Source organism: Trichechus manatus, unplaced genomic scaffold (genome assembly GCF_000243295.1).
Source record: "Trichechus manatus latirostris isolate Lorelei unplaced genomic scaffold, TriManLat1.0 scaffold00097, whole genome shotgun sequence".
Classification (NCBI taxonomy): domain Eukaryota; kingdom Metazoa; phylum Chordata; class Mammalia; order Sirenia; family Trichechidae; genus Trichechus; species Trichechus manatus.
The window spans coordinates 9,185,227-9,212,305 of record NW_004444033.1 but is presented as its reverse complement, the minus strand read 5'-3'; the positions used below and the strand labels follow the sequence as shown (position 1 = coordinate 9,212,305).

At 42.2% G+C, this 27,079-nt stretch overlaps 1 protein-coding gene and 1 long non-coding RNA gene across 5 annotated transcripts in view; one reads left to right on the top strand and one right to left on the bottom strand.

Annotated features, from left to right (window-relative positions):
• BPGM (bisphosphoglycerate mutase) overlaps positions 1-14,413 on the bottom strand; it is a 30,116-nt gene extending 15,703 nt beyond the window's left edge. Inside the window, exons 1-2 of the mRNA XM_004382708.3 lie at positions 14,273-14,413; positions 2,841-3,502 (exon numbers count right to left, since the gene is read on the bottom strand). Of these exons, the coding sequence (XP_004382765.1) occupies positions 2,841-3,441 (601 nt within the window). The 5' untranslated portion in view covers positions 3,442-3,502; positions 14,273-14,413. The remainder of the gene's footprint in view (positions 1-2,840; positions 3,503-14,272) is intronic.
• Positions 14,414-17,988: 3,575 nt separating this feature from the next.
• LOC111821684 (uncharacterized) lies at positions 17,989-24,792 on the top strand. 4 transcript variants are annotated; one of them, XR_002825029.1, is made up of 4 exons: positions 17,989-18,637; positions 21,606-21,692; positions 22,651-22,725; positions 22,814-24,792. It is a non-coding gene; the product is annotated as an uncharacterized LOC111821684 (long non-coding RNA). The 4 variants fall into 4 exon arrangements; XR_002825028.1 differs by lacking the exon at positions 21,606-21,692; XR_002825027.1 differs by having other exon boundaries at positions 21,606-22,725.
• Positions 24,793-27,079: the final 2,287 nt, after the last annotated feature.

Here is a 27,079-nt window from a genome sequence, read left to right as displayed (position 1 = left end):
CCTATTCTGGACAGTTCACTAATGAATTCACTAATCTGACTCTGAGTGTCTTTGTTTCCTAAATAGATCAAGAAGTTGGCAGGTAAGGAAGAAGGGAGTATCTAAAATGATCTGTGACTGGAGCAGGGCTTTGAACCAGTTCTTCCCAGTTCAGTCACAGCCGAGGAACCGAAACCAGAAAAGACCCAAATTTTCAAAACTTGAGTGAACCAGAACAATAACCAGAACGGGAAAAATTAGGGATCTTGCCCAGCTACCACCACCAACTGCTCTGACAGGGATCACAATACAGGGTCCTGGACAGAGCTGGGAAAAATGTAGAACAAGGTTGTAACTCACAAAAAAAAAACAAAAACAAAAAAAACAGACTTTCTGGTCTGAGACTGGAGAAACCCCAAAGAGTATGGCCCCCAGACACCCTTATAGCTCAGTAATGAAGTCACTCCTGAGGTACACCCTTCAGCCAAAGATTAGACAGGCCCATAAAACAAAATGAGACTAAATGGGCACACCAGCCCAGGGGCAAGGAAGAGAGGGCACAAAGTTGACAGGAAAGCTGGTTAATGGGGAACCCAAGGTTGAGAAGGGTAGAGTGTTAACACGTCTCAGCAACCAATGGCAACCAATGTCACAAAAGAAGGTATATTGTTTAATGAGAAACTAGTTTGCTCTGTATACCTTCACAGTACAATAAAAACTTAAAAAAAAAAAAAGAATTAGGGTCAGAGCCACGTTGGAAACTTAATCCTCCTCTTAGAAAACAAGGGCAGCATACACGTTGCATAGCAACCAATCTCCTGCCCACTGTATTTTGAACAGAGTCAGAAACAGTGGTGCCCTGCTCAAACATAGTGGCCAACCACGCCATTTTGAATGTGTGTCGCTCTCCACAGACCCGCCAATAATCCAATCTCACACATCTGGCTCCTGAATGGGCTCACTATGCCTCTTTTGAGTTTCCGGAGTCTCCCATTCCAGGCCTTCAACCTGTAATTTTTCCCATTCTGGTTACCATTCTGGATCACCCAAATTTTAAACATTCAGGTCTGTTCTGGTTTTGTTTCATCGGCCATGACTGAATTGGTTCGAACCGGTTCAAAGCCCTGAATTGGGGCTTCAGAATAGTTTTAAAGAGATCTAAACCTAAAGCTAGGTGAAGAGTAAATCATTCTAAACAGCAGGACAAACTTTTTTTTGTTTTGTTTTTTAAAGGGCAATTTCCTAGCAAAGAGGGGGAAGAGAACCGGATTCTGAGGAGATAGCATCTTCTTTAGGGAAGGAAGCCCTAGTTTCACCTCTGGAAAAATGAGTTGGTGTAGGATAGATATCTTCTGGCAGACACTTTGAAACTCTGAATTTTAGTTGTTACTGTCCTAAGAAGAGCCTCAACTCTTCTTCAAATAAAGTGCTATGTATTCCATTAAAATGATGAAGTTATATATCATTTAATCAAGTACATGACTATTCTGAACAAATAGAAGCCTTTATATAGCTGAGTAAATGATATATATACATATACATTACACACATACAGATTAAATGCCATGTCTAGCCAAAGTTTTCAATTACCAATAAAATCTGTACACTTTAGATCTTTAAACAAATTGATGTTTGAAGAAATAATGGATGTCAGGTATATGAGTAAGGATTTGGCTCTTAGCCATATTATAGAAATTAGGAAAAGAACACATAGGCTAAAAAATTTACATTAAAATCTCATAAAGATCATTTCATTTTGCTGCCAACAGCCTATTTTCACTTATTTTACATACAATGCCAATCTTTTCATTGTGTGCCCAGCCTCCTAGAGAAAACTTAAAGCAGAATGGAAAATGAGTGATGGAGAAGACATCCGAATACCTGGAAACTAACTGCTGAAAGTGATGAGACAGGAAAACACCACATGGAGCAGATCACTCCAAAAGCAGAAGGCCCCAGGATTACGGAGTGAAGAAAGAGAGGGAAGAGAGAAATCCCCTGAAGGGTTCACAGTGCAATCACCAATGACCAAGTTGGTGAGCCTGAGTCCTTAAAAAGAGTTAATTTAGCTTATTACTTAGGAAGAAGGTAAGAATGCAGGGCATTTTGGAACACACTTAGACACCAAGATCAGGAGTTAAAATAGTGACCCTTAAGGATATTGATTATTTCCAAAATTTTAGAATCAAGATAAATAATAAGCCATCCTTCTTTTTCCACCCATCCCCCCCTCCCCCCTTCTTACTTTGTCTCCATCCATGACTAAGCCTGATCTGGAAACAGAGGACTGGAACAAGAAAATTAACTCCGGAAAGCTTGGTCTGAACATATCAATAATTGTTTTAAGTTGGAAGGAAACTAAGCAAAACTCTAAGTCTAAATAATTTACATAACTTGAAAGACTCAAATAAGCTTAATTTGAGCACCACTTCTACACCTCTTTTTTCCCTCCCTAACCTTCATCTTTCCACAAAAGCCACATAATCCTTTAGATTAGTGGTTCTCAAAGTGGGGAATCCCGAGCAGCAGCAGAATCACCTGGGAACTTGTTAGAAATGCAGCTACACCGTAGACCGGCTGATTCCAAAACTCTGGGGTTGGGGCCCAGCAATGTGTTTTAAGAAGCCCTCCAGGTGATTCTGATGCTCACCAAAGTTTGAGAACTACTGCTTCAGATACATTCTACAAATGTAAAAGGCACTGGATTTTTGTTTTATAGAATGAAGTGACAATGACAGATGGGGAAGTAAAACCTATTAGGTAAATGGTACTTTATTAGCTTAGACACTATGTCCTTTCTGGATTAAGGCCAAACTCTAACACTTAGCAACCTCTAATAAGCAGTAGTACGAAGATGGTACCTTCCAGATGCTTCAGGAGTGCCCTACTGCTATTTCCATGAGCAGATATCAGAATGGTTTTGCCACGTAATACTTCCGGAGCAATCCTTTCATTCCAATAAGGAAGGAGTCTCTCCAAAACATCCTTTAAGCTTTCGGATCGTGGCAGCTGATCTATAGGCACGTCACACACTTTGTACCTCCGGTCACTGTAGATCTCCTGATAGTACGGATGGGACTCCTCGATAGGAGGCGGGGTCACATTGTAGCTTCTTCTCCAGAGCCTCACCTGTTCTTCACCATGATTCAAAGCCATTTGCTCTCTATTGAGACCAATCAAGGCCCCATAATGACGCTCATTTAGACGCCAGGAGCTTTCCACGGGAACCCACTCCTGCCCCAGCTCCTCCAGGATCAGCCAGGCTGTGTGAATGGACCTATTCAGGACGGACGTGAATACAAGGTCAAACTCAAAGTTCAGTTCCTTGAGTTGCTTCCCACAATTCTGAGCTTCCTCCATTCCTTCGCTGTTAAGTTTCTGGTCCACCCAGCTACAAAAGCGGTTCTCCTTATTCCAGGCACCCTCCCCATGTCTTAACATAATAAGTTTATACTTGGACATATTGGTGGTTGAGCTTCCCTGGTGTTCCAAGTGGGCCAATGTTCAGTAGTTAACAGTACATCTAGGGGAGAGAAAACAAAAGAACCAGTTATAGTCTTTGTTCAACTGACTAGCTGGGAATGGAAGTACAACTGTACAATGGCCAGTTTCCAAAATACACTGGAATTCCTTTGAAAAGTTTTGATGTCGGACATCCCGGAAGCTCGTCCACTGCTACCAGTCATTCTAGGGCTAATTAATTACAGGGAACCTAGTTGACTTAAATTTTCTGATAGCTGGATAGTATGTTAATTGTATGATGTAAAATAATAGAATACCTACTTCGTTGTAATGGCAGGCTGCATTTCCGCCAGATAAAAAGGCGGTTTATGCTTACAGCAGAGAGGATTTAATAGGATTTGTAGTGGTCTAAAAGGATGACTCATGGCTGGGAACTCCCAGCTAGACTGAAAGCATCCTTCTCACTTTGTTCTTCCTCTGGAAAGGTCTACGGTCTCACCTTCTTGCTATAGGGATCATTAGACACGTTAACTCAGCAAACTGCCATGTTATCTGGTATGTTACTGACTGACAGCAACTAGCTCTTCAGTGCCACTGGCTGTACCACATCCAAGAAAATCTCAGGTCCACAAGACATCGGTCCAACATCCAAACAGCACTAAAATGATTTAAAGTGCCATTAACACCAAATGTGACAGTCACCTGAACAATCTCTCACTTGCCTCAAGATAGAGCTTTCGGCTGGAATAAATCCGGATGCAAAACAAGCTATCGGATGCACGCAGCTGAGAGATGCTGCCGGTGGAAACAGATTAGTAAGGGCAGGTCCTCGGGACTGAGAGGAACCAGGCTGATAAGGAGGCCCCTCCCCAATTCGCCAGCCCTCCAGATCTCTACACACACAGTGGCCACATTCCTAGCAGAAGAATCTAGCAAAGTGACACAGGCCTTTCTGAACTCCCGAAGTTTAAGCTGCTGGCCCCCGGAGAATCCAAAGACCTGGCGGCACCAGCCTCCACTCTCCTGGATGGACAGGTCTACATGGACAAATGTTGCTACAGGTACACACGCGGCGCTCTCCACCTCCACCCAGGACATCCGTGCTGGGGAGTAAAGATTATGTGAGCGTCTAGGCCTGGTCTTCTGCTACTGTTGGCAACTCCCATTAGCTGGAGATTTTCTGTCCCACTTACAGTGATTCACCCACAGTTACATAACATTCAGTGACAAAGTTACTAGAGTCTAGATCTAGTTTCTACTTTCCTTTAGTAACTCCTAGACATTCTGGGGAGAAAAAAAGTCCTTAAAGAAGGTTGTCTATCTCAGTGGAAGTCAGACAAGGGAACTGAGGGAGGAAGTTGGATGGAAGTGGTTTGCAAACAGTTGAAAAGGCTACAGCTTATAATCCTTCCTTCCCTTCAAGCATCAGGTTTGAAGCTTTTGTTCATGTGGAGCAGGGAAGCACCAGGTGTTGGGAGGAGTCTGGACTCAGCAGAAGACACCTCACAGGTCTGAGAATTCCCAGTTGGGGGAAGGGGGATCAGGGAGGCAGAAGAGGGAACGGGGTGACAGGCTGCTGGCAGTGTTTTGATGTTCATGCCTCCCACCCTAGGGCAGGCAGGGTCCTGTTCTCTCAGTAGAGCTTGTGAACATAACTCTCCACCCCCACACCACCATCTTGTTGGTGCTGTTTTTGTTGGATGCTGTCGAGTCAATTCCAACCCCACGGGAGAACAGAACTGCCCCATAGAGTCTTCTTGGCTGTAATCTTTACAGGAGCAGATTGCCAGGTCGTTCTGCTGGGAGGGTTCAAACTGCCAACCTTTCACTTAACAGCCAAGCTCTTAACCATTATGCAACGAAGGCTCCTTCCTTAACCCAAACATGTTGCTGTCATGTTGATTCCAAAACAGTAGAACTGCACCCATAGGTTTCCTAAATTGTAATCTTTATGGAAGCAGACTGCCACATCTTTCTCCCACAGAGCAGCTGGTGGGTTCGAACCACCAACTTTCAATTAGCAGCCAAGTGCTTAACCACCGCGTCACCAGGATTCTTTGAGGGCTCCTTCAAAAAAAAAACCATTGCCATCGAGTCAATTCCAACTCATAGCGACCCTTTAGGACAGAGTAGAGCTGCCCCATAGGGTTTCCAAGGAGCAGCTGGTGGATTCAAACTGTTACCTTTTGGTTAGCAGTTGAGCTCTTAACCACTGCCACCCAAGCTCCTAAGAGGAGAGGAAAAAGCCTTGATTCTGAGTATCACCCTATATTCAGCTGTTGCTCTCTTGCTCTCCTCACTTATCTGCTGCAAACTTCCTAAAGACTGAGCATGTCAAAAACCCTCAGTTACTTCCTGTTGGTCTTAGGGTAAAATTTAAAATACATGATGTGACCTGCAAGGCTTTCATTTTATTTCCTTGAGCATGCCTTGTTCTTCCCTGCCTCAGGACTTTTGCACATACTGTATCCTACACCAAACCCTCTCCCCAACACCTCCTCCCCTCTCCACTGCCACCCTAGCCCCACCTTGCTTAAGGTAATCTCTATTCATCCTTTAGATTGATTCTGTCCGATTGAAATATACCGTGAGCCACAAATGCAAGCCATATATATCATTTTCTAGTAGCCACCTTAAAGTAAAAAGTAACAGGTGAAATTTATTTTAATTAACCCTATGTGTCCAAAATATTTCAACCTATGATTAATAAAAAAAATTGTTAATATGGGAAAAAAACAGTAAAATACTGCATTAAGCCTTTGAAATCTGGTGTGTCTTTTACACTTAAAGCACATCTCAATTCGGACTAGCCACATCTCCAGTGCTCAGTAGTCACATGGATCACAAGCTTTAAAGCTTAGCATAAATGCTATTTCCTCTAGGCCAATGGCTCTCAAACATTAATGTGTCTCAGGGTCACCAGGAGAACTGCTTAAAACAGGTTGCTGGGCGCCGCCCCCAGATCTTCATTCAGCAGGAATGAAGTGGACCTGAGAATCTGCATTTCCAACAAGTTCCCGAGTGATGCTAACGCTGGTGGTCCCAGAACTGCACGCTGAGAACCTCTGTTCTAGGCAGACTTCTCTGCCATTCCTTCTCACCCACGGGGAACAAGGTCAGGCCTGCTACTTACATACACTTGTAGCTTCCAGCTCTATAACATTCAGTGCAGTTGTGATGGATTACTTGTACAATGTCTATGTAGCTGGTTAGACTATAAGCTGCATGAGGGCAGGTCTGACTCACTGCTGTATTCTAGAACCTAACCTGATACTTGCCACATTCTAGGTACTTAGTAAGGAGCCCTGGCAGCATGGTGGTTAAGCGCTTGGCTGCTTAGATGTGTTGGCTGAATCAAAGTCGGACCAAAATGACTAGATTGTGTTAATGAGGCTAAGGCTGGACAGTCGTAGTGGTAACTGCCCAAATAAAAACCGTTGGCAGGGCCAAGATGGTAGGAAGCTGTTACTGAAGAATCTGTGTATGTAACTGCAAAGCAATGGCCAAGAATAATCAATCAGTATATTTTTGTATTCTTTACAGTTTAGTATGTTCATGGCCATAATTACCATGAAGAAAACAGAGACTCCAACTGACTTGCTCAAAAACATGCGACCACTGATTAGCCAAAGCGGGCCTGCTATCCAGGTCTTCTGCCTCCAGCACCTACGCCTTTCCACCTCCCTGCTGAACACTGCAGAGCCCTGGTTTGAGGATCCAGGCTCCCTTGGCTTTGCTTCAGAGGAGCATCTCCAGTCACAACTTGTCCTTCCAACCCCAGGCAGCCGTTTCATAAAATGCACACAAACAGGGTGAGCATAAAGGAGGGCTCCATGCCTTACTGCTGCCGAGAAAAACCTCAGCACACAAAGTCAAGTCAGGCCATAGTCACCCCAACTTATAAAGAGGCAGCTTGCTAAGAATATATACTCCTCCTCACCCCTAAACTAAGAACTGTATTTTTTTTTAAAACCAAACCTCAAGCATTTTTTTTGTAAAGCCCACCACCCCACAGTTAGTTCTTAAGGTTCCTCTTGTATTCCTCAGCAAAGGTTACTGGTGCTTGAATTCACTAATTTTAATTAATCATTTACTTAATACCAAAAAGAGCCAAATAAGTACCATACCCAGAGTTTCCTCCCTTTTAAAGTTGGGTCTGGCTTGAAGAAAAAGTGTACTAAACAACAAGTCTTTTACAGGACTCTATTTCATCTTCCCTCTCCTCCCTCTGCTGTTTTCCTTCCATCTAGCCATTACCTTTCCATCCCCTGACATCTAACTTGCCCCTTGCCCACTCTACCGAAAGCGGGTCTCAAGAGACTGTCCCTTCGTTCTTACTAACAGTCTTCTCTCAGGACGCACACTGCTTTGACCTGTAGCATTTGATATTGCTGACTACTTCTCTCAGTGGAAAAAAATTCTTCTCCCCAAGATTTCGGTGCTGCATTTCTCCAGATTTTCTATGATTATGTCCTGGTCTTGGGTCTCTATCTTCCTACTGACAAAGAATAATACTATGATGATGTTATTAGTCATAGCCACTAACATTTAGAGTGTTCAGCCCTATTCTAATCCTCAACCACTATTCTGTTGAGTAGGTACTATTATTACCCCCATTTTACTGATGCAGGAACTTAGAAGATAGGCTAATGTGACCATGGTAACACATGTGGTAACTGACAGAGCCGGAATTCATTCTCAGGCAGGCTGGACCCCCCAGTCTACACTGCCACATTGGCACCCAAGGCTCTTTTCTCAGTCCTTGGCTCTTAATAACTGCTTCTATAGAAAACCCAACTATTCTCACTACTTTAATCAAATTAAAATGAATGATTTATAATCTAGCAGCCCCAAATACTCATTAGACTCTGCAATTGGGTCCATTAATTCACTCTTTAAACATTGTAGAAAACTCCCTTTGGGCATGGCACTCTACTAGGCCTGGGAGGAGAGTGGAATCCAACATGGGTTATGTCTCCAAGGAACTGGTGGGAGAAGGGGTGTGGGGGGGTGGGGGTCTAAAGAAGAAAGTAATCTGCATCATGAGAAAGCATTGTGTCTAAAGCAGAAAGTAATCTACACCATGAGAAAGCACTTTGTGTGTGTGTGTGTCTAAAGCAGAAAGCAATCTACACCATGAGAAAGCACTTCATTCATAAGGAAGATGGACAAGGAGAGATTACTTCTAAGTAAGGCTTCTTCATGGACATGGTATTATTTAAGCTGGATTTAGAAAGAGATATGAGATTTATTATTTGCAGAAAAAGATCCTAGTCTAAGGAAACAGTAGAGGCAAGGGAACTGGCATATACAGAGAATGGTGAGCCCACTGAAACTGGCTAAGGTGGGGTAAGCAAACATCCTGGTTCACTTGGGACAGTCTTGCTTTAGGCCTGTTTCCCCCACATAATTATTACTAGGACCCTGTTTCACTCTTAAGTATCCCCATTTGGAAAATTATATGTTCACCATAAGTATAGGGTGAGACAGGAAGTAGGAGAAGACTAGCCTAGAAAGATAACACCTGATAGTGGCCCAAGGAGGGCCTTGTGCCAAAGGATGTAGGTTTTTCTATAAATTTTGGACATTGTCAAAGGTTTAATAGCATGCATTTTAGGAGGATCAGGCAGTACTCACAGACACAAATGAGAGACTAGAACAACCAGAGGTGTGAACACTAGTTGTGAGATTTTTGCAATAATTCTGGTAACATACACCAACTCTACTTACCAATTATCTCGTTATCAGACATTTTGCATTTATGATGATAGTAAAAAATCTACTAACTCTTTTGCATATTAACAACATACATCTGGCAGCGATGATCACTGAAGTAAGAGTAACACTATGATGGTTAAGGTTATGTGTCAGCTTGGCTGACCCATGATTCTCAGTGGTTTGGCAATTATGTAATGATGTAATCTGGTAGTTATATAATGATGTAGTCATCCTCCATTTTTGCATAATGTCGATTTTTGTATAACAACCTGGTCTTTGAAACCTAACCATGTCAATAAGTGAAGTATAGGTGTTTAATGAAGACCCAGACAAGGATAATGGCTGCTGAAATAGGATGAAGCAGATAAAGCTTAGCTTACCTCAGGTATTGGCCAACTTTTTTTTGTGTAAGGCCAGAGAGTAACTATTTTAGGCTTTGCAGGCCATGTGGTCTGTCACAACTACACAACTCTGCCATTGTACCTGAGAGCAGCCATAAATAGTACTTAGATGAATAAACGTGGCTGTGTTCCAATAAATCATTTATGGACCCTGGAATTCAAATTTCATAGATTTTCATAACATGAAATAGCTATTCTTTGATTTCAACCATTTAAAAATGTAACAACCAATTTGAGCTTGTGGGCCATATAAAAACAAACAGTGGGACAGATGTCACCCATGGCCTAGCTGGTTACTGTCCTCACATCTACTAATCACATCAGCATTTTGAACCTTTAACCACCATCTTTGCATGGGATGGTCTCAACATTATTAAATCACCAGATTTTATTCTTGGTCAGAACTGAGAGCAACGTGAGTAATGGAATCCCATTTATCATTGTTTCTATTCCCCACAGAAGACAACACTGAGCACATTTAAATCAGTCTAAGCACCTGACTTTTGTTTAACTGAATTACTTAGAAATGTGTTCAAGATAGTATAAAAAAAAAAAAAGGATTCAACTTATTAACCTCCTTCAAGAATATAGCTTGCCATTTTGACACGTTTTCCCTCTATTAGACATCTTCATAAATTATGTCATGGTGCCTCATGCTTCAGGTGAACATATACTTGCTCAGGAGTAGGTGCTATGCAACTGCCATGGCAATAAAGAAACAACAGGTGATGCAAAGGAAACACTTTGCAGGTGACTTGTATTTTCAAAGACCTTTTGTTATATGCATGCATAGAAATTCCAACTAAATTGGCTGCTGCCTCCTCCTCCTGATTCTCATTAAATATAATTTCACATACTCCTCCCCTCCCCTCCCACAACTGAGGCTCATCCTATTTTCCAAACTAACCCTCCTAGAACTTTGCTTCTACACTTCCTTAAGTGTTTTTTTTAAAAACAAACCAACCAACCCATTGCATTCGAGTCAAAATTCTGACTCATAGTGACCCTATAGGGCTTCCAAGGAGCAGCTAGTGGATTCGAACTGCCGGCCTTTTGGTCAGCAGACATAGTTACTAACCACTGTGCCACCAGGGCTCCACCTCAAATGTTTAGGAATTAATAATGTCTGAGAAACTCTAGTATCACAAGTCATGAACAGGTGGAGAAAATTACAGGATAAAGTCCGCCTAAAAATTTAGCTTGTCTTCCACTTCCAGAAACTGAGTAAGAAATTTGATCAATGATATAATGTTGACATCATATAAAATGAAGGACACAGAACAAGAGTCACTTTGATCCAAAACTCGTCCTTAGATATTAAGTATCCATCTGCTACCCCAGACCATTCAGAAATTTTCATTGGTCCAAATCCTCACTGCATATTTTTGAGTAACTCTTAATCCCCATTTTATTAGAATTCTAACTAGAAAAGACGAACTGGCTATATTTGAGGACAAAGAGAAAGAGACGTTAGCCATATCTCTGATAAAGTAAAAAGGAACAACTGTTAAGGAAAAAAAATGAAATCTGGGGACTCAGTTCCTTACGGCTTTTAACATCTTAACAACACACACACACACACACACACACACACACCAAATCAAGCTCAATATTTAAAGTTCAAATATGACTGTACCTAAAATAACCTACTGCTATTGTGCCATAGTCTATATCAGTTTTTCTAAAGCTTTACAGTTGTTTTTCCATTTCTATTTGTATTATAAGAGTATTTCTTTACCAGGAGCAAATGCTATCATTGACAGATGTTTTCCAGGCACTCTCATTCTCCAACCTTACATCTACTAACATTCTCTACTGATCACTTGTTACAAGGGCTTACCAAACTGTAGCAGGTAGACCCTCAACTCAGGGGAAGAGATCTACACCTGTAATGAGATGCATATTTGCCTGGGGCATTCCACTTGTTACAACCTGCATGTCATCACCACTGTGCACAACACCTACTCATGACACCTTTCCATCTCTGGTTCCTTACTTCCCCAAGGTAGGAGCTTTGATCAACACAAACTGTTTCCACCACATCCCAAAAGTTTGGAGCCAAAAAAACCTTGGCATGAGTCCCAGCATCGCTACCTACTGACAATGTGATCTTGAACAAGTTGTTTAAATTCTTCAGATCTCAGTTTCCTTATCCATAAAAAGGAGAATAAGGAAACTACCGTTCTCAAGAAGCTGTTAGGAAAATTAAGAGAGATTATAGTGAAGCACTACCAAAAAGTTAAAAGTATTCTAGGATGAATGGAGCAGAGTCTGACTGACTCACCAAGACTAGCCCAGATCTCAGGCCCAGCAGAGCAATCCTACTTTGCTGATATAATGAGTAGAGGCAAAAGCTGGGAATAAAGTAAAATGAGGGTGGAGGTAGAAGAGAATAACTCAGGTAGTGAAAAAAGGAGTGCAATCAAACGTTGGGTGAAATGGTGGCAAGACACAGTCCTCAGATACAGTCCTAGAAGCATAACAAATGCTAAGCGATATTCTACAATCCAAATGTTTCAGTGATGTGATTAACATAATTTACATTTTACAAAGTACAGTTGTTCCATACTTGTGGCCAAGTTTTAACAAGAAGAGTTTCGTTATACTGTAATACTTTCAGTCCTGTTTCCCCAGATAAACATCCCCTCACACCAGATTTCATTCTAAGGATGTTCAAGAGGCCTATCAGTGCAACCATCTGCAGGTCCTCTGTTCTCCAGGCACGAGATACACAAAGATGAAGGCATGGGTAATCTAGATGAATCATTACTTAAAATGAAACACGCTAGTTAATCTCAACCAAGCATGGAAGGCATAGGAGGTAAAAGAGGAAGAGCAATTGACAAATCTACGCAAACACCAACAGTGGTTGGCCTTTGGGCGATGGGATTAAGAAGGACATTTTTCTGCCACATTATATTTCTGTACTCTCCAAATTTTCTACAGTGCTCCATTTGGGTTTGGTTTGGTATAAATATGGACAGAAAAAAACATGAACTATCCTTAAAACCGGGAACTTTTATTTGCTAAACAGATTAGACCATAATTTGCTGTAACAAGATTTTGCTGGCATACTTCTGGTGGAAAAATGTCTAATCATGTTTACTTAAAAATGGACTTTAATACAAGCATGGGCCTCAGAAATTATCTAATGCAACATCTACGTTTTGAAGATGCAAAAATTAAGAGCCAGGGAGGTGAAATGTTTTGTTTAAGATCACACAAATAGTAACAGCTTCCGGACAAATACCCAGGTGTCCTGACTTCCAACTCAGTATTCCTTCCATGACACCATTTGATTGAATTACACTTCTCTAAAGTCCACCACCACCTGAGGATACTCTATAGCATACAAGGCACCGCAGGAATACAAAGATGGATTAAAACCTAGTCCCTGGCCTCAGGAGAGATGTTATAAAAGACAAGCTGACATGTACTCTGCCTTCATTACAGAAAACTTTACTACTTCTAGGTGAAAGGCAGCATTTGATTTTTTTTTCCCCTCCTACTACACTTCGTTACAGTGAAAATAAGGAAGACTGAAGAAAAATTAATGCCTTTGAATTATGGTGTTGGCTAAGAGCAGTGAATATACGACGGACTGCCAGAAAAATGAACAAGTCTGTCTTGGAAGTACAGCCGAGAGTGCTCCTTGGAAGCAAGGATGGTGAGACTCCATCTCATGTGCTTTGGAGATGTTATCGGGAGGGACCAGTCCCTGGAGAAGGACATTATGCTTGGTAAAGTAGAGGGTCAGCGAAAAGAGGATAAACCTCAACAAAATGGACTGACACAGTGGCTGCAACAGTGGGCTCAAACACAGCAAGAATTGTGAGGATGGCGCAGGACCAGACAGTGTTTCTTTCTGTTGTACGTAGGATCACTGTGAGTCAGAACCAACCCAACTGGCACCTAACAACAACTAAGCTTCCAGAAGGACTCTGCATTCCATCAGTTAACATTCTGGTACCACTCACAAGCTACAAATCCTCCATAATTTGAAGGGGAGAAAGCAGGGGAGTGGGAGTTATAACAAGTTAACTAACAACTTATTATCCTTCAAAACTTCACTGAGAACTTCACTTCAATTATACATTTCTATCGTCCTTCTCTAGTGTAATATCAACCCTTGCCCCTTAGAAAATAGAGGGAAAACCACTTTTTTTTTTTTTTTTTTTTAAGTGGTTCTAAGAACCTGTGATTTGGCTGCAGATGTGAGCGCTACCTAAAACCGCTGTATATACTCACCTCCTTACTGGGGCTATTCCTTCTCCTTTCGTGGCATTCAAGTTTTTTCTACCTACTTACACTTTTAGGGCCAGGTCTGACAGCGCCCTAAAAATAGTAGCACAGCCCTGAAAAACACAGAGCTTCCTTCCAGGGAACCTCACTACTGAAGAGGTTCTGCCACCCAGTACCTGAGACACCCCAGAGAGATACGTTCATCACTTCTCCAATTTCTATTTGTTCTTGCCGTCAAGGCACCTCTACCAAGTTTGAATCCTCCTTTTAGCTGACAGGACTGTGACTCCCAGAGGGGCTCACTGTGACAGGGACAGTTAAGAAGGACCAGGGGGGCTGACTGAGCGACAGAGGCAGATTCCCACCAAAGCCTATCCTGGGGAGCCATAGAATCTGCCTTCCCCACACTCCATGACGTCAACAAAAAAATGGAAAGGTTCCCTAAAGTAATATTCTAAAACAAAACTCACCTGCAGAGAAGCCAGCAGCAGCAACAGCGCCTCCGTGCCGCCACGGGGCCAGCTTCTCCAACGACTCATCGCTGCCGCCGGCATCAACGCCGTTTTCTAGCCGGCAGCCAGAAGCGGGAGGGCCGAGGGCTCTTCCTATTGGAAGGCCAAGCTGTCACTCAGCCACCCCTGCTGGCTCGGAGCGGCGGCCTCGCCCTATTCCCGGGTACCCACCGAGGTCTTTTCCGTTTCCAAACCTGCTGGGGTAGGAAGTGGAGCTCTGATTGGCTTTCTGCGGAGACGAGCACGTAGCTGGACCAGTAAGAGGCTGGCCTCAGAGCTGGTGGGCGGGCTTGGGCCGGGGAAGTAGAGAGACCAGCCCACGAGCGTCGCCCGGGCAATAGAAAAACCTCTGTCCTGAGGCGAGCCTCAGCGTTTTGGGTTTTCGAAAGCGTTTTTGCGTCTTGAGGGAGAGACCTGCCAATGAAGAGAGTGTCGGCGGAAGCTTGGGAGCGATGAGGTGACGTTTCTGTTACTCCTGGGAGACCTAGGGATTGAAACCTGGGAATGAAGCCGGGCAGTCCTCTCAGAAGAGAGCGTGTTTTGCTTGAATGCGTGATTTCAAGTCTTAAATCGTGACTAAAGCGAAAGCTTTTGAAGTGCCCACTTTATGGGCAGCAGCGCCTCCTTCTCTCTTACTGCTTTTATTGGGACTCACCTCAGGCAATTCCCTGACACTCTTTCAGTTAGAGAAGAAAAGCGATGAATGGATTCACTAAAAGCTTATGGAACTGAGGAAGGAGGGCGAGGTGGAGTAAGGAGGAGGATTATACACTTACTGAGCAGGAGAAACCTGTGGAAATACCCGAGGGCTGGCAGGAGGCCCTGTAATCTTCGAAGCTGGCCTGAACGACCAGGCGAGGTTTTGAAGCATATATGTCAGACCTTTTGGGTGGGTGAGAAAGATAAGGAGTGGTATGTTTGATGACCAAAGGGAAAATTCCCCTTCTTGATTTCTAGAAGCTGGGCTACCCAGTGTTTAATGGCTCCCTTGGAGTTTTTTCTGTTTCATCCTCATGACAAGTCCGGTAGGCTTGTGACCACAAGGAGGTTCTCAGAATGATTATGCATAAATTTGAAAAGATGACCTTTTCACATTTTGAACTAAGTGACACACTAAGTGTTGGGTTGATTAAGACCTAATCGTAGCTCATTCTGTTCCTCATTTATCCTTTCTAGAGCATGATTCCTCCTGGGGCCTCAAAGAACAGCCTTTTACTTTGAAAGAGCCTGAGTCTCAGCCCTAACAGGTCCTCCTCCTAAAGTGATAGGTGCCATTAAGTGGTAATTGAAATTTAACTTGCACAAGATTAACAAGATTTATGTTAAAAGCAGCTGGAGGAAGCTTCCAATTTTGTTGTTTCTGAGGAATGCAGCTTCCAAATTCTATACACTTGCCCACTTGCTCTTCTTTTTCTCCAGAGCAGATGAGGACAATGTGATGAGAAAGCGTTTGTACTGCAGTATAATGTCAAAGCTCCCTACTCATAGTGCCCACCATTCATACTCCGGAGGATAAAGACAGCCATTCACAAGTGGCAGAGTCTTATGGCATTTGACATTTAGGGATATTTGCTCACGACTTAAGGGCACCTGCTCATTTGGGTTTAGTTTTTAACTGTTTATTGGAGACCCAGGGAATGCTAGTTTGTCACATAGAATGTTAACAGTATCAAACATCACCTCCTCTTTAGAATCATTCCTAAGAGTATTTGGTTTATGAATAAGTGATTTTGATATAAGTGATATAAGATGGAAGCAATTTAATCAGTGATTCTGCCAAGGTGGAATTAAAAGGCAATTTTAGTCAGGAACAGGTGTGGTCCTTGTAGAACAAATAAGCACAGACAGCCGTTTGGATGTCCTCTGTTTTCCAAGCACCAGACACACAAAGATGAAGGTTTTCATCAATCATTACTTAAAATGAAGTGTGCCTCTTAAGTCACTATTGTCCTATGGCAAAACTGTTTTCCATAGATAGCTATGATAATATCACATCCTGGACCCTACCTTCTGGTCTATTTGATGAACTGTCTCCCTTATGAACCTCTAAATAAAGAGATCTTGGCTCACAAAGATGACCATAAGCCTGCTTAAGACAAAGATGAACTCCAAAGGATATTAATACTTGAAGGGGTTAAAAATTAAGTGTAGCCCCTTGATTGTACAGATGGGGAAGCTGAAGCTTAAGGATTTGCCCAGAATCACATAGCTGGTTGGAGGCAGAGCTGGCACAAGAATCCAAGATAGTAAAGAAAAAAAAAAAAAAAAGAATCCTAGGTAGCTAATTCATAATTCTGGGAAAATAGTTCCTTCTGCTGCTGCCTCCATCCTCCCACCCCCGGCAAAATTTTTTTTTCTCTTTTTTAAATTTAAGATTGCTAAATTTTAAAATTGACCTCCATTAAAACCAGTCATGAGAAATTTAATTCTGATAAGCAAGTGGTTTAGATACTATAAAAATAGTTCTTGTGTCTCAGTTCAAAACTTCAAACAACTTTTGGATAGTCCTGCTTTCATCTAAACAAGAAATAAAGCAATGAAGTATTAGATCCATGTTCTCTTTGTATATCTTTATTTCTGTCATGTGCACATTTTGAAAAGTCGATGTTAACCTGTATGCTACATTAAGGATTAGTATAGCAGATTGCCCTGTCCAGGACCTGAATAAAATGGTATTTTATGATAGCATATATACCTGGTCAAAATAATTTCACGGCTGTTTACACATAGCCCCTAGAAAACCCTGGTGGTGTAGTGGTTAAGTGCTACGGCTTCTAACTAAAAGGTCGGCAGTTCGAATCGACCAGGCGCTCCTTGGAAACTATGGGGCAGTTCTACTGTGTCCTATAGGGTTGCTATGAGTCGGAATCAACTCGATGGCAGCGGGTTTGGTGGTTGGTTGGTCCTAGGCTTGTCCAAGGGTTGAGCTGGTCCACCAAGCATCATAACATCATCACCCACTGACTGTAGCTAGTCTGCCTTTTCTTGGCCTGGCAGAGCCATTGACTCCCTCCTTCCAGCAAACTCCAGAGTTAGTTGTTTCCGTATCCCATACACAGGGCTATCTTACTAGTGTCAGGAAAACATTATGGTCTGGCTGTTTGCTGCTGGTATCTATTCTCCCACAGCACCCCACCTTCTTCAAGGTCAGATTAAAATCTGCCATCCATAAGCCAATGTGAGAGACCTACAGTGGACTCCCACTGCTGACCTAGTGAACATAGGACTCCTTTCCCAAAACCAAGAGCTGGAAATGCTCTGTGGATCAGTCATACAGACCCTCAGAAAAGACCTTAAAGCCATCTTTTCTTTCACTTCACAAGCTAAAACTTAGAATTATCCCTACTTCAGAGTAGTATTGAAGAATAATGGAGGCAACTTTGAAGTAGCACTAAACTAAAATCTGTAATTCTGCCACTTACTATAACTGTAGGCAAGTTGCTTGACCTTAGCCTTGTTTTTTATGTGAAATAGGGTTAATATCAAAATGGTCAGTGTGAAAATTAAATGAGATGACGTAGTGTGGGGCCTGGCACGTGAGAAGTGTTCAATAAATGACAGCTATTGTTAACAACAGAGTCCCTGAGTGGTGCAGTTAAGCACTCGACTACTAGCTGAAGTTCAAACCCACCGAGAGGGATCTTAGAAGACAGGCCTGGTGATCTGCTTCTGAAAGTTCACAGCCTTGAAAACCGTGTCAAGCAGTTCTACTCTGCACACAGAGGGTCACCATGAGTCGGAATCAACTCAATGGCAACGAACAACAGCAAGAACTATTAATAGTCATGATAAATGTGAAGTGTTTTAACTACCCCGAAGTGTTCTTATGATAAGAACTCAAGAAGGTCTGGGCCTGGTGTTTTCCTCCCGTTTCCTGCTCTCTGCTGAAGCAGACGCTTGGACTTCTGCAGAGGATACAGGATAGGAATTTCCCTGGTTATCTTGCTTGCTGCCCAGAGAGGCAACTGTCAGGAAATGGAGGCTGAGGAGAATACAGACCTCCTGGTAGGGCCAGGGGCCCTGGGTATTGGGAGGCCTGAACCAAGGGAGACTTCCTACTTGAAGCCTTGACATTAAGCATTTTGGGGTAGGAGAAAAGCCACGTTGATTTTTTTCCTTATTATCAGTTCCAGAAAGAAAAAACAACCCTTTCAGAAGAGGGAAAAAGAGAGGAAACTTGGAGAAAACCAAAAGAGCCAATTTCCCCCTTTTGCAAATTCTTTACCCCACTTCTCAGGAAAAAACACATTTCTGTAAATGCTCTATTTTGTGTGGTACTGAACAAAGTAGTCTCAATTCCTGCCCTGTGAAGTCTTTTTAAAGGTATGTTATGTTTATTATAACTTTATTATAATAGTATTGCATTTATTGTAGAAGGTTTCGAAAATAGAGAAGAAAAATTTTAAAACAACCATGATCCTATCACCCAGAGAGAACTCATTATTAACATTTTGTATGTCTTTCTATTTCTTCCCCATAAAGCAATTATTTTAAAAAGTCTGCAGTCATACTATATATACTGTTTTATGGCAAACTTTTTATCATGGGCATTTCCCCATATCATTTAATATTCCATCAATATACATTTCCATCATGTGAATATACCTCCAGGTACTATGTCTCATAATTCAACCACTTCCCTACTTTTGGGCACTACAGTTGTTTCAGTTTCTTGAAAAGATTCAACGATTTAACTGGGCTGTTTCTTTCTCTAACTAACAGGGTGCTTTGGGAGAATTTACTGAATCGAATGCAATGCCTGTTGGCCCCAGCCCTTTCTCGCAGAGGCTGATAAAGTAGCCAGGAATTCTTTTCTGTCTACCTGGTGTTACAGAGCTAAGAAAGGTGAAGACAGTTAAGCCTAATAGTTGCAGGAGCTTGTCCCTATTATCCCCCTCCCCCGAGGGTTTCCTATTCTTTAACCTGAGGAAAAGGGTTTAGAGGAGGGAGAATGGGGGCAGGGTGGAAATCAGGGCTCCAGTATTAACACCTCACAAAACATCTGACACATATATCCCTGTTACCGCAATAACGTGGCTTGGAGCCGCCTGCCACAATAGCCAATTCTGAGACAGGGTTGAGGTGAGCAGCAATAGGTTTTATTATATATCGGTATATAGGAGACAGAGGGGAATAGATTCCTCCAGAAAAAAAAAAAAAAAAAAAACCCGTCTCTCCAACTGCAGATCGGCTGAAAGCTTTTATAGGGACAGGATTATGGGTCTTAGAAGTTTGTGATAGTTTCCCTTTGAGGTGGTCATGTCTCAGATGAGTTAATCTTCTACTGGTATTCTTGGGGGTTATCTGGTGACATTTTTTGGGATTATCTGGCGACATCCTGGTTTTTCTTGTCACAAGATGGGTGCTTTGTTCGGTTTTCATCCTTAGATCATTATCACTTGTTTTCCACCCTCCAAGGAGGAACATCGGTTAATCTTAAACCTTTTGTAAAGACTGGAGAAACCAGATCATGAGACAATGTGGCAGTTAGCAATGGGGAGTAAATAATAGTGAGCCAAGCATGTGCAGCCTCTTCCATCCCCATTTCACAGATGAGAAAAGACTCAGATGATTTGTCCAAGACTGCACAGCTCACAGCAGAGCCCTAATTTGACTCCTAGTCTTCCTACTGAACTTTGAACCCTTTCCACTATGCACAGTACTTGTAAAAACTTATGGATGTAACTTCATTATATTCTTTTTCTGTGGGGAATATGTGTTTGACCTTCTAGGATATATTTATTATCTGCTCCCCCCCCCCGAAAAAAAAAAAAATCCAAGAATTTCTTCTGCCTATGGGGTTTCCCCAGGGATCCCTGGTGGCACAATGGTTGAGCACTCATCTGCTAACCGGAAGGGTGGTTTGAACTCACCCAGCAGCTTCATGGGAGAAAGACCTGGCCATCTCTTGTAAAAAGTACAGCCTAGAAAATCCTATGGAGTGATGGCTCTTTACGATAACAGTATGGGTTACCCCAGCTGGCTAGCTCTTTGCCTAAAGAACTTATCCTCATTCTTTGATGTAGAATGAGACTTGGCTTTTTCCCCTCACATACTTGCTTATTTTCTTCAAGTTACCTCATTGTATATACTGGAAGGTCAAACTCATAAAAGGAAGTTCTTATAAACACTGCATCAATTTAAAAACATGACACACATTTATTTTCTTAGCTTTAAGGATTTATAAAGTATGACTATATATACAGCAATAATCCTATTTTTCTTGTTTGATTCATAAGCTGCATCTGAAGGAAGTTCTAAAAGATGCTTTCAGAATTGTTTGGAGCCATGAAGTATCGTTGAAACGGGTGTATAACTTCCCCATATGACACTTTGAAGGCAGTAATTTGGATGTGTAATTTCTGGAGTTGTTGGTTAAAGCCACTTTACACAAACTAAACAAAATCTACAGTTTCAGTCAAGGGTAGTGTTTTAAAATACATTTTTCCAACCCATCACCATCCCCACCCCTGCACCCAATCCCTTGATACCACCAACTACCCTCACCTCTGGCCTGGATTTTCCCAGTAGCCGCCTACTGAGTCACTCTGAATCCACTTTTGGCTCCCCTCAGGCCAACCGGGGTGATGCTGGTAGAATGTCTTCCGTGATCATCTCACAGCTAACCCCCTCCTCCTCCAAGCTTCAGACACTGCAGTGGCTTCCCATGCCCCAGTACTGACATCTTTTCTCCTTCCTGTGGCCATTAGGCCTTGCACATGTGTTTTCCCTACTTACAATGCTGTTCTCTCCGCTTCCCTCTCTCCCTCCCCTACCCCTCCTTGTCCCCTTTGTCTAATTAACTCCTAGGCAACTTTGATATTATTGAGTGATCATTTCCCCAGGAAAACCTTATCCGCCGGCCTGGGTCAGATCTCTTAGGTTAATTACATGTTGCCAAGATACCTTTCCTTTATAGACTTAAATGTAATTTTACATTATCTCTCTCTCCACTGGTCTGCAAGCTCCAGGAGAGCTTGGATTTTGATGCTTTGGCTTACCACTGGTCCAAAGGGTAAGTGTGTGGGCTTTGGAGGCAGACCGCCCAATCCTGGCTCTATTCTGCACTAACCATATGATCTCGGACAACTTGTTTCTTCTGTTGTATGACGGCCTTAATACTGGTACCTACCTCATAAAGTTGTTATGTTATTTAAACAAGTCAACACATGGAAAGAGCTCAATAAGTTTTAACTTTAAAAAGTCTCAATGATAGATTAAGGACCCAATACAATTTCTTATTTACAGGGTAAAATCAACCTTGTTGATTTTCTCTTGTTTTCTTTTGGAGAGAAACAGTTACAGCAAACAACTGGGAGGCCCTCTTCGGGCAGTGAAAGGCTGGTCCTGGAAGATAAGGGTTCAGGAGCTGCGCTAGGTAGGGAAAGGCGTGTGATCACGTGTCAACACAAGTGCCTGACCACAGATGCTAGTTGAGTTGAGATAATGTGAAGTCTAAGAGGTTTAAAGGATACACAGAGGGGGAAAAATTAATCTGAAACATTTAGTATAAAAAAATTACAACAGAGGACAAAAGACAACCTGCTTAAAGATGAGAGCATCTTAAGCAGCTGAACTAAGCCTGGTTATGTAAAATACATTTCACTTGGGTGATAGGCATTTGGAGGCTTCTACTATCCCAGCTGGCACCCTTGTTAACAGAATGCTTTCTAGTGGCTTGGGAACTATGGTTTCTAGAGCTACTTCTTAGGTGCTATTTTATGCCCTACTTATGTATATGAGATCTATACTTTATGGAGATCTGTAACTCCAACAGGAGTGAGTCAAAGTTCTTGATATTCCCCACTGGAATCCTTACAGAATCCTTATGAAATAAATTTTGCCAATAGCCTGGCTGGCTTCATTTATGGGTAGGTTTCCAAGTGAGGAATAACGAGAATAAGGACTTTGTGACCAGTCATCATCAGCCGTGCCAACAACTTGGTGTCGGTTTCTTCATGCCAGGTGAGTGTCCTAACTAGTCTGTGACATCATCTCTCTGTAGGCATCAGATAAAGGTAATAGATAAGTCACCTGTTGGCAACCACAGAATGTGAACATTAGCAAGAGAAGAACAGTTACTCTCATGCTTGGCGCTAGTTATGATTTGTCAGGTATGTACTGGCAAAGGCTCCAGTGCTCGATGATTCTGGGTGAGATGAGGAGCTGAAAGGCAGGTGGTTGTGGCCCATGATCACTCTGACAGCTGAGGCAGAGAGCTGCAGCTTCAAGTGGCCTGTGTCTCTTCACTATCAGAAACTTAAGCAATTATTTAAAGGCCAGGCATCTATCTTGGTAGAGCTTCTCTGCTGTAAAGAATTGTTTTTCTTTTTTAGGACCAATAGGAAAGGATCTCCAAACCCCACAACATTAGGCAAAATATTAATGAGAGACCAACTTTTAACAAAATAGTAAGCAAAATGTTTTTACTTTTTAATTGGAAAAAAAATCTAAATTTGGTGTAATTCCTCTTTGCTAAACTCATCTAATTCCTTACAGTTTGCATCTCTACCTTCTTTAGAAAATGGAAGAGGAAGAAGAGTGCAAAAGGAAAAGAAGAATGCAAAACTGAGTAAAACATTCAGAAATATATAGGATCTGGTCTCAACCAAACCAGTAAGTAAATAACCAATTAGTCACTGAATGTCTCCTAATGTTTAAGACCTTGTATTAGGAATTTTGAAGGTAGTGAATTAACAATGTCTTTAGTGCTGACCATCAACAAGTTACTGTGCCAGGTGCAAGAGATAAAAAGATAAATGACGTCTCATCCCTGTTCTCAAGGAGAGATCAACTCATGAACTGTTGATAACAGTAGAACAAATATAAGCACAAGTGCAGTTATTAGGGGCTCACGGTATTTTGGCGGAAGGGTGTTACTTAAGTGTGTGTGGGTAGGGCAAGAAGAAGCTGACAGGAATATGAGAAATTTAGATACTTAATGGAAAAGACTGAGGCCAGAACAATGTTAAAATTGAGCAGCATTCCAGTCTGATTTGCACAATCGTTTTCCCTTCTAAACACCCAATAGTGCTAAATTGCATAAAAAGAGTACATCTAAAATATATTGTTGGGTTCAAAAACAAGATAAACATCTCTGCAGACCAAAACCAACAGAAACACAGAGGCAAAGGGACGAGAGGCAGCAGTGGAGTCTGGAATCCCTGCCCCCACCAGGTAGCAGGCAGGCTCTGGAGAGCACTGCTCTAGAAGACGGGCCAGAGCTGTGCTCATTGCTGAGGGGTGAGCTCCCTCTCTTGAGAGAAACTAGGGGTCTGGAACTGCTGCTACTTGCTGCTTGGGACCATGGCTCACCTCAAGCTGAAGCAAAATGGAGGGCTCAAGGACACAGACACAGCCTTCCCACCAGCAGCTGGACCAAGCCACCTCCTGGCTCAGATGCTGGTCTGGGATAAAGAGTAAGTGGAGACTTAGACACTGGAAAGCAGGTGCTGGTAACCTGGCAGGGGCAAAGGAGACAGGAGAGCGCTCCCTTTGAGCTCCTTCAAAAGTATCCTTTTTTGGCCAGTATTCTTAAGGAAAGATGTTGACATAGTCATGAAGACTGAGAGGCTAGGGGGAGCAGTATGAAAGCAAGGCTGGGTGACTGTGGAGAAGTCAGTCCAAGGGAAGCTTCCACAAACAATCAGCCCTGTCACCTCCACCCCTTGCCTGACCACACCCACAGACTAACTCCTCCTCTGGAAGAACCTCAATATGCCTCTTACAGGAAGACATGGGATTTGGGCCAGTAACTGTGCTTTACTGGCTTCCCAGGACACTGGCTAATTAGAAACGTTCTATCCTGTTGTTTCTATAAAGCAACTCACCTTTTTTGGATCAAATATCCTGATTTTTTGCTTAGAAAATGTAATCTAATATGACCACAAACAGGACAGGGAAGAAACAGAGAAGTTTACCTTGATAAGGAGTGGATGAGGAGGCAAAGGGACGCCTGAAGGTTTTAGGTATGCTCCGGACTCTCACTGTCTAAGGAGCCACCTCCCCAGGTCCTAAGGAGTTTGAAAGAAAATGTGAGAAGGATGATATCACTCAAACGGGACTGGAAGCTAACTCCAGTGAATTCATTGTGGTCCAGGGTTTGCCACTCAATTTTGTAGACTCAAAAACTCAGTTCACCATTTTGTAAGCTATAAAAGGCAATGATTCCCTTATTTCCAAGATTTTAGTGATGCATCTTTTTGTTGCTCCATATACCAACCAAATCGCCATTCTGTACATAAACTCACTACTCTGATCGTAGCAAACTTTGAAACCAGTATTAAAAAGTGGCTTCGTGCTCAGGAAGTAACCTCCCACCAGTCTCTAATCAACTGTTCTTGTAAATAATAAATTCAATTTAATATCTACCTAAAAGCCTGACCCAAGCCATGGTGTTTTCAGTTGCTTCATATGCATATGAAAGCTGGACAATAAATAAGACCATAAGAAGAATCAATGCTTTTGAGTTATGATGTTGGAGAAGAATATTGAATGTACAGTGGACTGTCAGAAGAACAAACAAATCTATCTTGGAAGAAGTACAGCCAGAACGTTCATTAGGAGTGAGGATGGGTAGACTTTGTCTCACATACTTTGGACGTGTTATCAGGAGGGACCAGTCCCTGTAGAAGAACATCATGCTTGGTAGAGTAGAGGGTCAGCGAAAAAGAGGAATCCTCAGTGAGATGGATTGACACGGTGGCTCCAACAATGTGCTCAAACATAGCAATGATTGTGAGGATAGCGCAGGAATAGGTAGTGTTTCATTCTGTTGTGCATAGGGTTGCTATGAGTCGGAATCGACTGGACGGCACCTAACAACAACGACAACAGTGAGTGCTGTCTGTGTACATTTGCTGACTGTTAAGTGGCGCTGAAATCATGGCTTTAGAAACGGTCTTATTATTGCACTTTGGAACACCATATTACATTTTTCCTTTACTGAAGAGATGCACCACCAAAATCTCAGATATACGAGAATCATTGCCTTTAATAGTTTATAAATGGTGAATTGAATTTATAAGTCCATCTAAAATAATAATAATAACTATTACTACTGATTCTTGCCTCTCGGGAACATAGTGACATAAAAGAGGACTGGAGACTACATGTTGCATGATTCCATTTATATAAAATTTCTGAAAAAGGCAAGATTATAGAGACAGAAAACACGCCAGTGGTTACCTCAGGGGTGAGAGTGGGGATTAACTATAAATGAACACAAGGAAACTTTTTGGGATGATGAAAGTGTTCTAAAGCTAGATTGTGGTGATGGTTGCACAATTGTATAAACTCACTAAAACTCACTGAATTGTACACTTAAAATTGGCAAATTTATGGTATGTAAATTATACCTTAAAAAAACTGTTTTAAAAATAAAAGATCGTTGGCTTTAGAATCAAACAGATGTGGACAGATTCCTGGCTCTACAACTTACTCAGCCAGTTACTGATGAGTCTATTCCGACTCACGGCGACCCATGTGTGTCCATAGGGTTTTCAGTGGTTGGGTTTTTGGAAGTAGATCACCAGCCCTCCAAGGCGCCTCTGGGTGGAGTCGAACCTCCAATCTTTCAGTTAGCAACCAAGGATATTAACTCTTTGCACCACCCAGGGATTCCCTGCTATTTACTACTTGTGTGATATTGGGCAAATTAGTTAACCTCTCTATCTTCACGCTCCTCACATGTAAAATAGGAATAATCATATCTAGCTCTGGGCTGTTGGGAAGATTAAATGAGATAGTGTATGTAAAGTGCCTGCTATATACAGATGCTCTGCATGTGATAGTCCTCTTTCTCTCCCTGTGGTATATAATGAGTGTTTAGCTGTATGGACCGGCCACCAAACACCTCTGTGTGCTGTGTATTTAAAATGGTTCGGGAGCAGCTGTCGCTTCTTGTGGCTTTGGTCGCTAGATCTTGACTCTGTTGTGCCCACTAATTACTCCCCCATTTCTCTTCTTCCTTTCTCTGCTAAGCACCATCATCAGGCATCTTACCTGTATCTCTAAGGTATTTCTCACCACCGAGCCTTTGCACATGCTGTTCCTTTTGCCTGGAATGTGTTTCCTATCCTAACTAACCCCTAATTATTCTTTTTATTTTAAGAATTTTAAAATTATATAATGTTTGAAACACCCCCAGAAGAATTGAGAATAATATGTAAACACTGTGCATCTACCATCCATCATGATCACATCTTCACGTTTGGCCGTATTTACCTCACAGCTTTTCAGTTAGACAAGTCTGTGGGTTAATTCTGAGCCCTGGTGGTACAGTGGTTAGGCGTTTGGCTGCTAACCCAAAGGTCAGCAGTTCGAGTCCACCACCTGCTCCTTGGAAACCCTATGGGGCAGCCTGCTAACCAAAAGGTCGGCAGTTCGAGTCCACCACCTGCTCCTTGGAAACCCTATGGGGCAGCTCTACTCTGTCCTATAGGGTCACTATGAGTCAGAATCAGGGTTTTTTGTTTGTTTGTTTTTTTATGGTAGGTTAGTTTACTTTTTGGTTTTGTTGAATGTCTCTCAACTTGAGTTTAATGGTTTCTCGTGATTGAACTGAGGTTGTGCATTTTAGGTGAAAACACCACAGGGATGGTGTTGTGTCCTTCTAATTTCATCGAATCACAGGGCTCGTGATGTCAGTGTGTCTTTTTACGGGTGGTGTCGACCTTGGTCATTTGGTTAAGAAGGTTTATGCCAGGTTTCGCCACTATAAAATTACTATCTTTCCGTTTGTAATGAATAAATATCTTTGGGGAG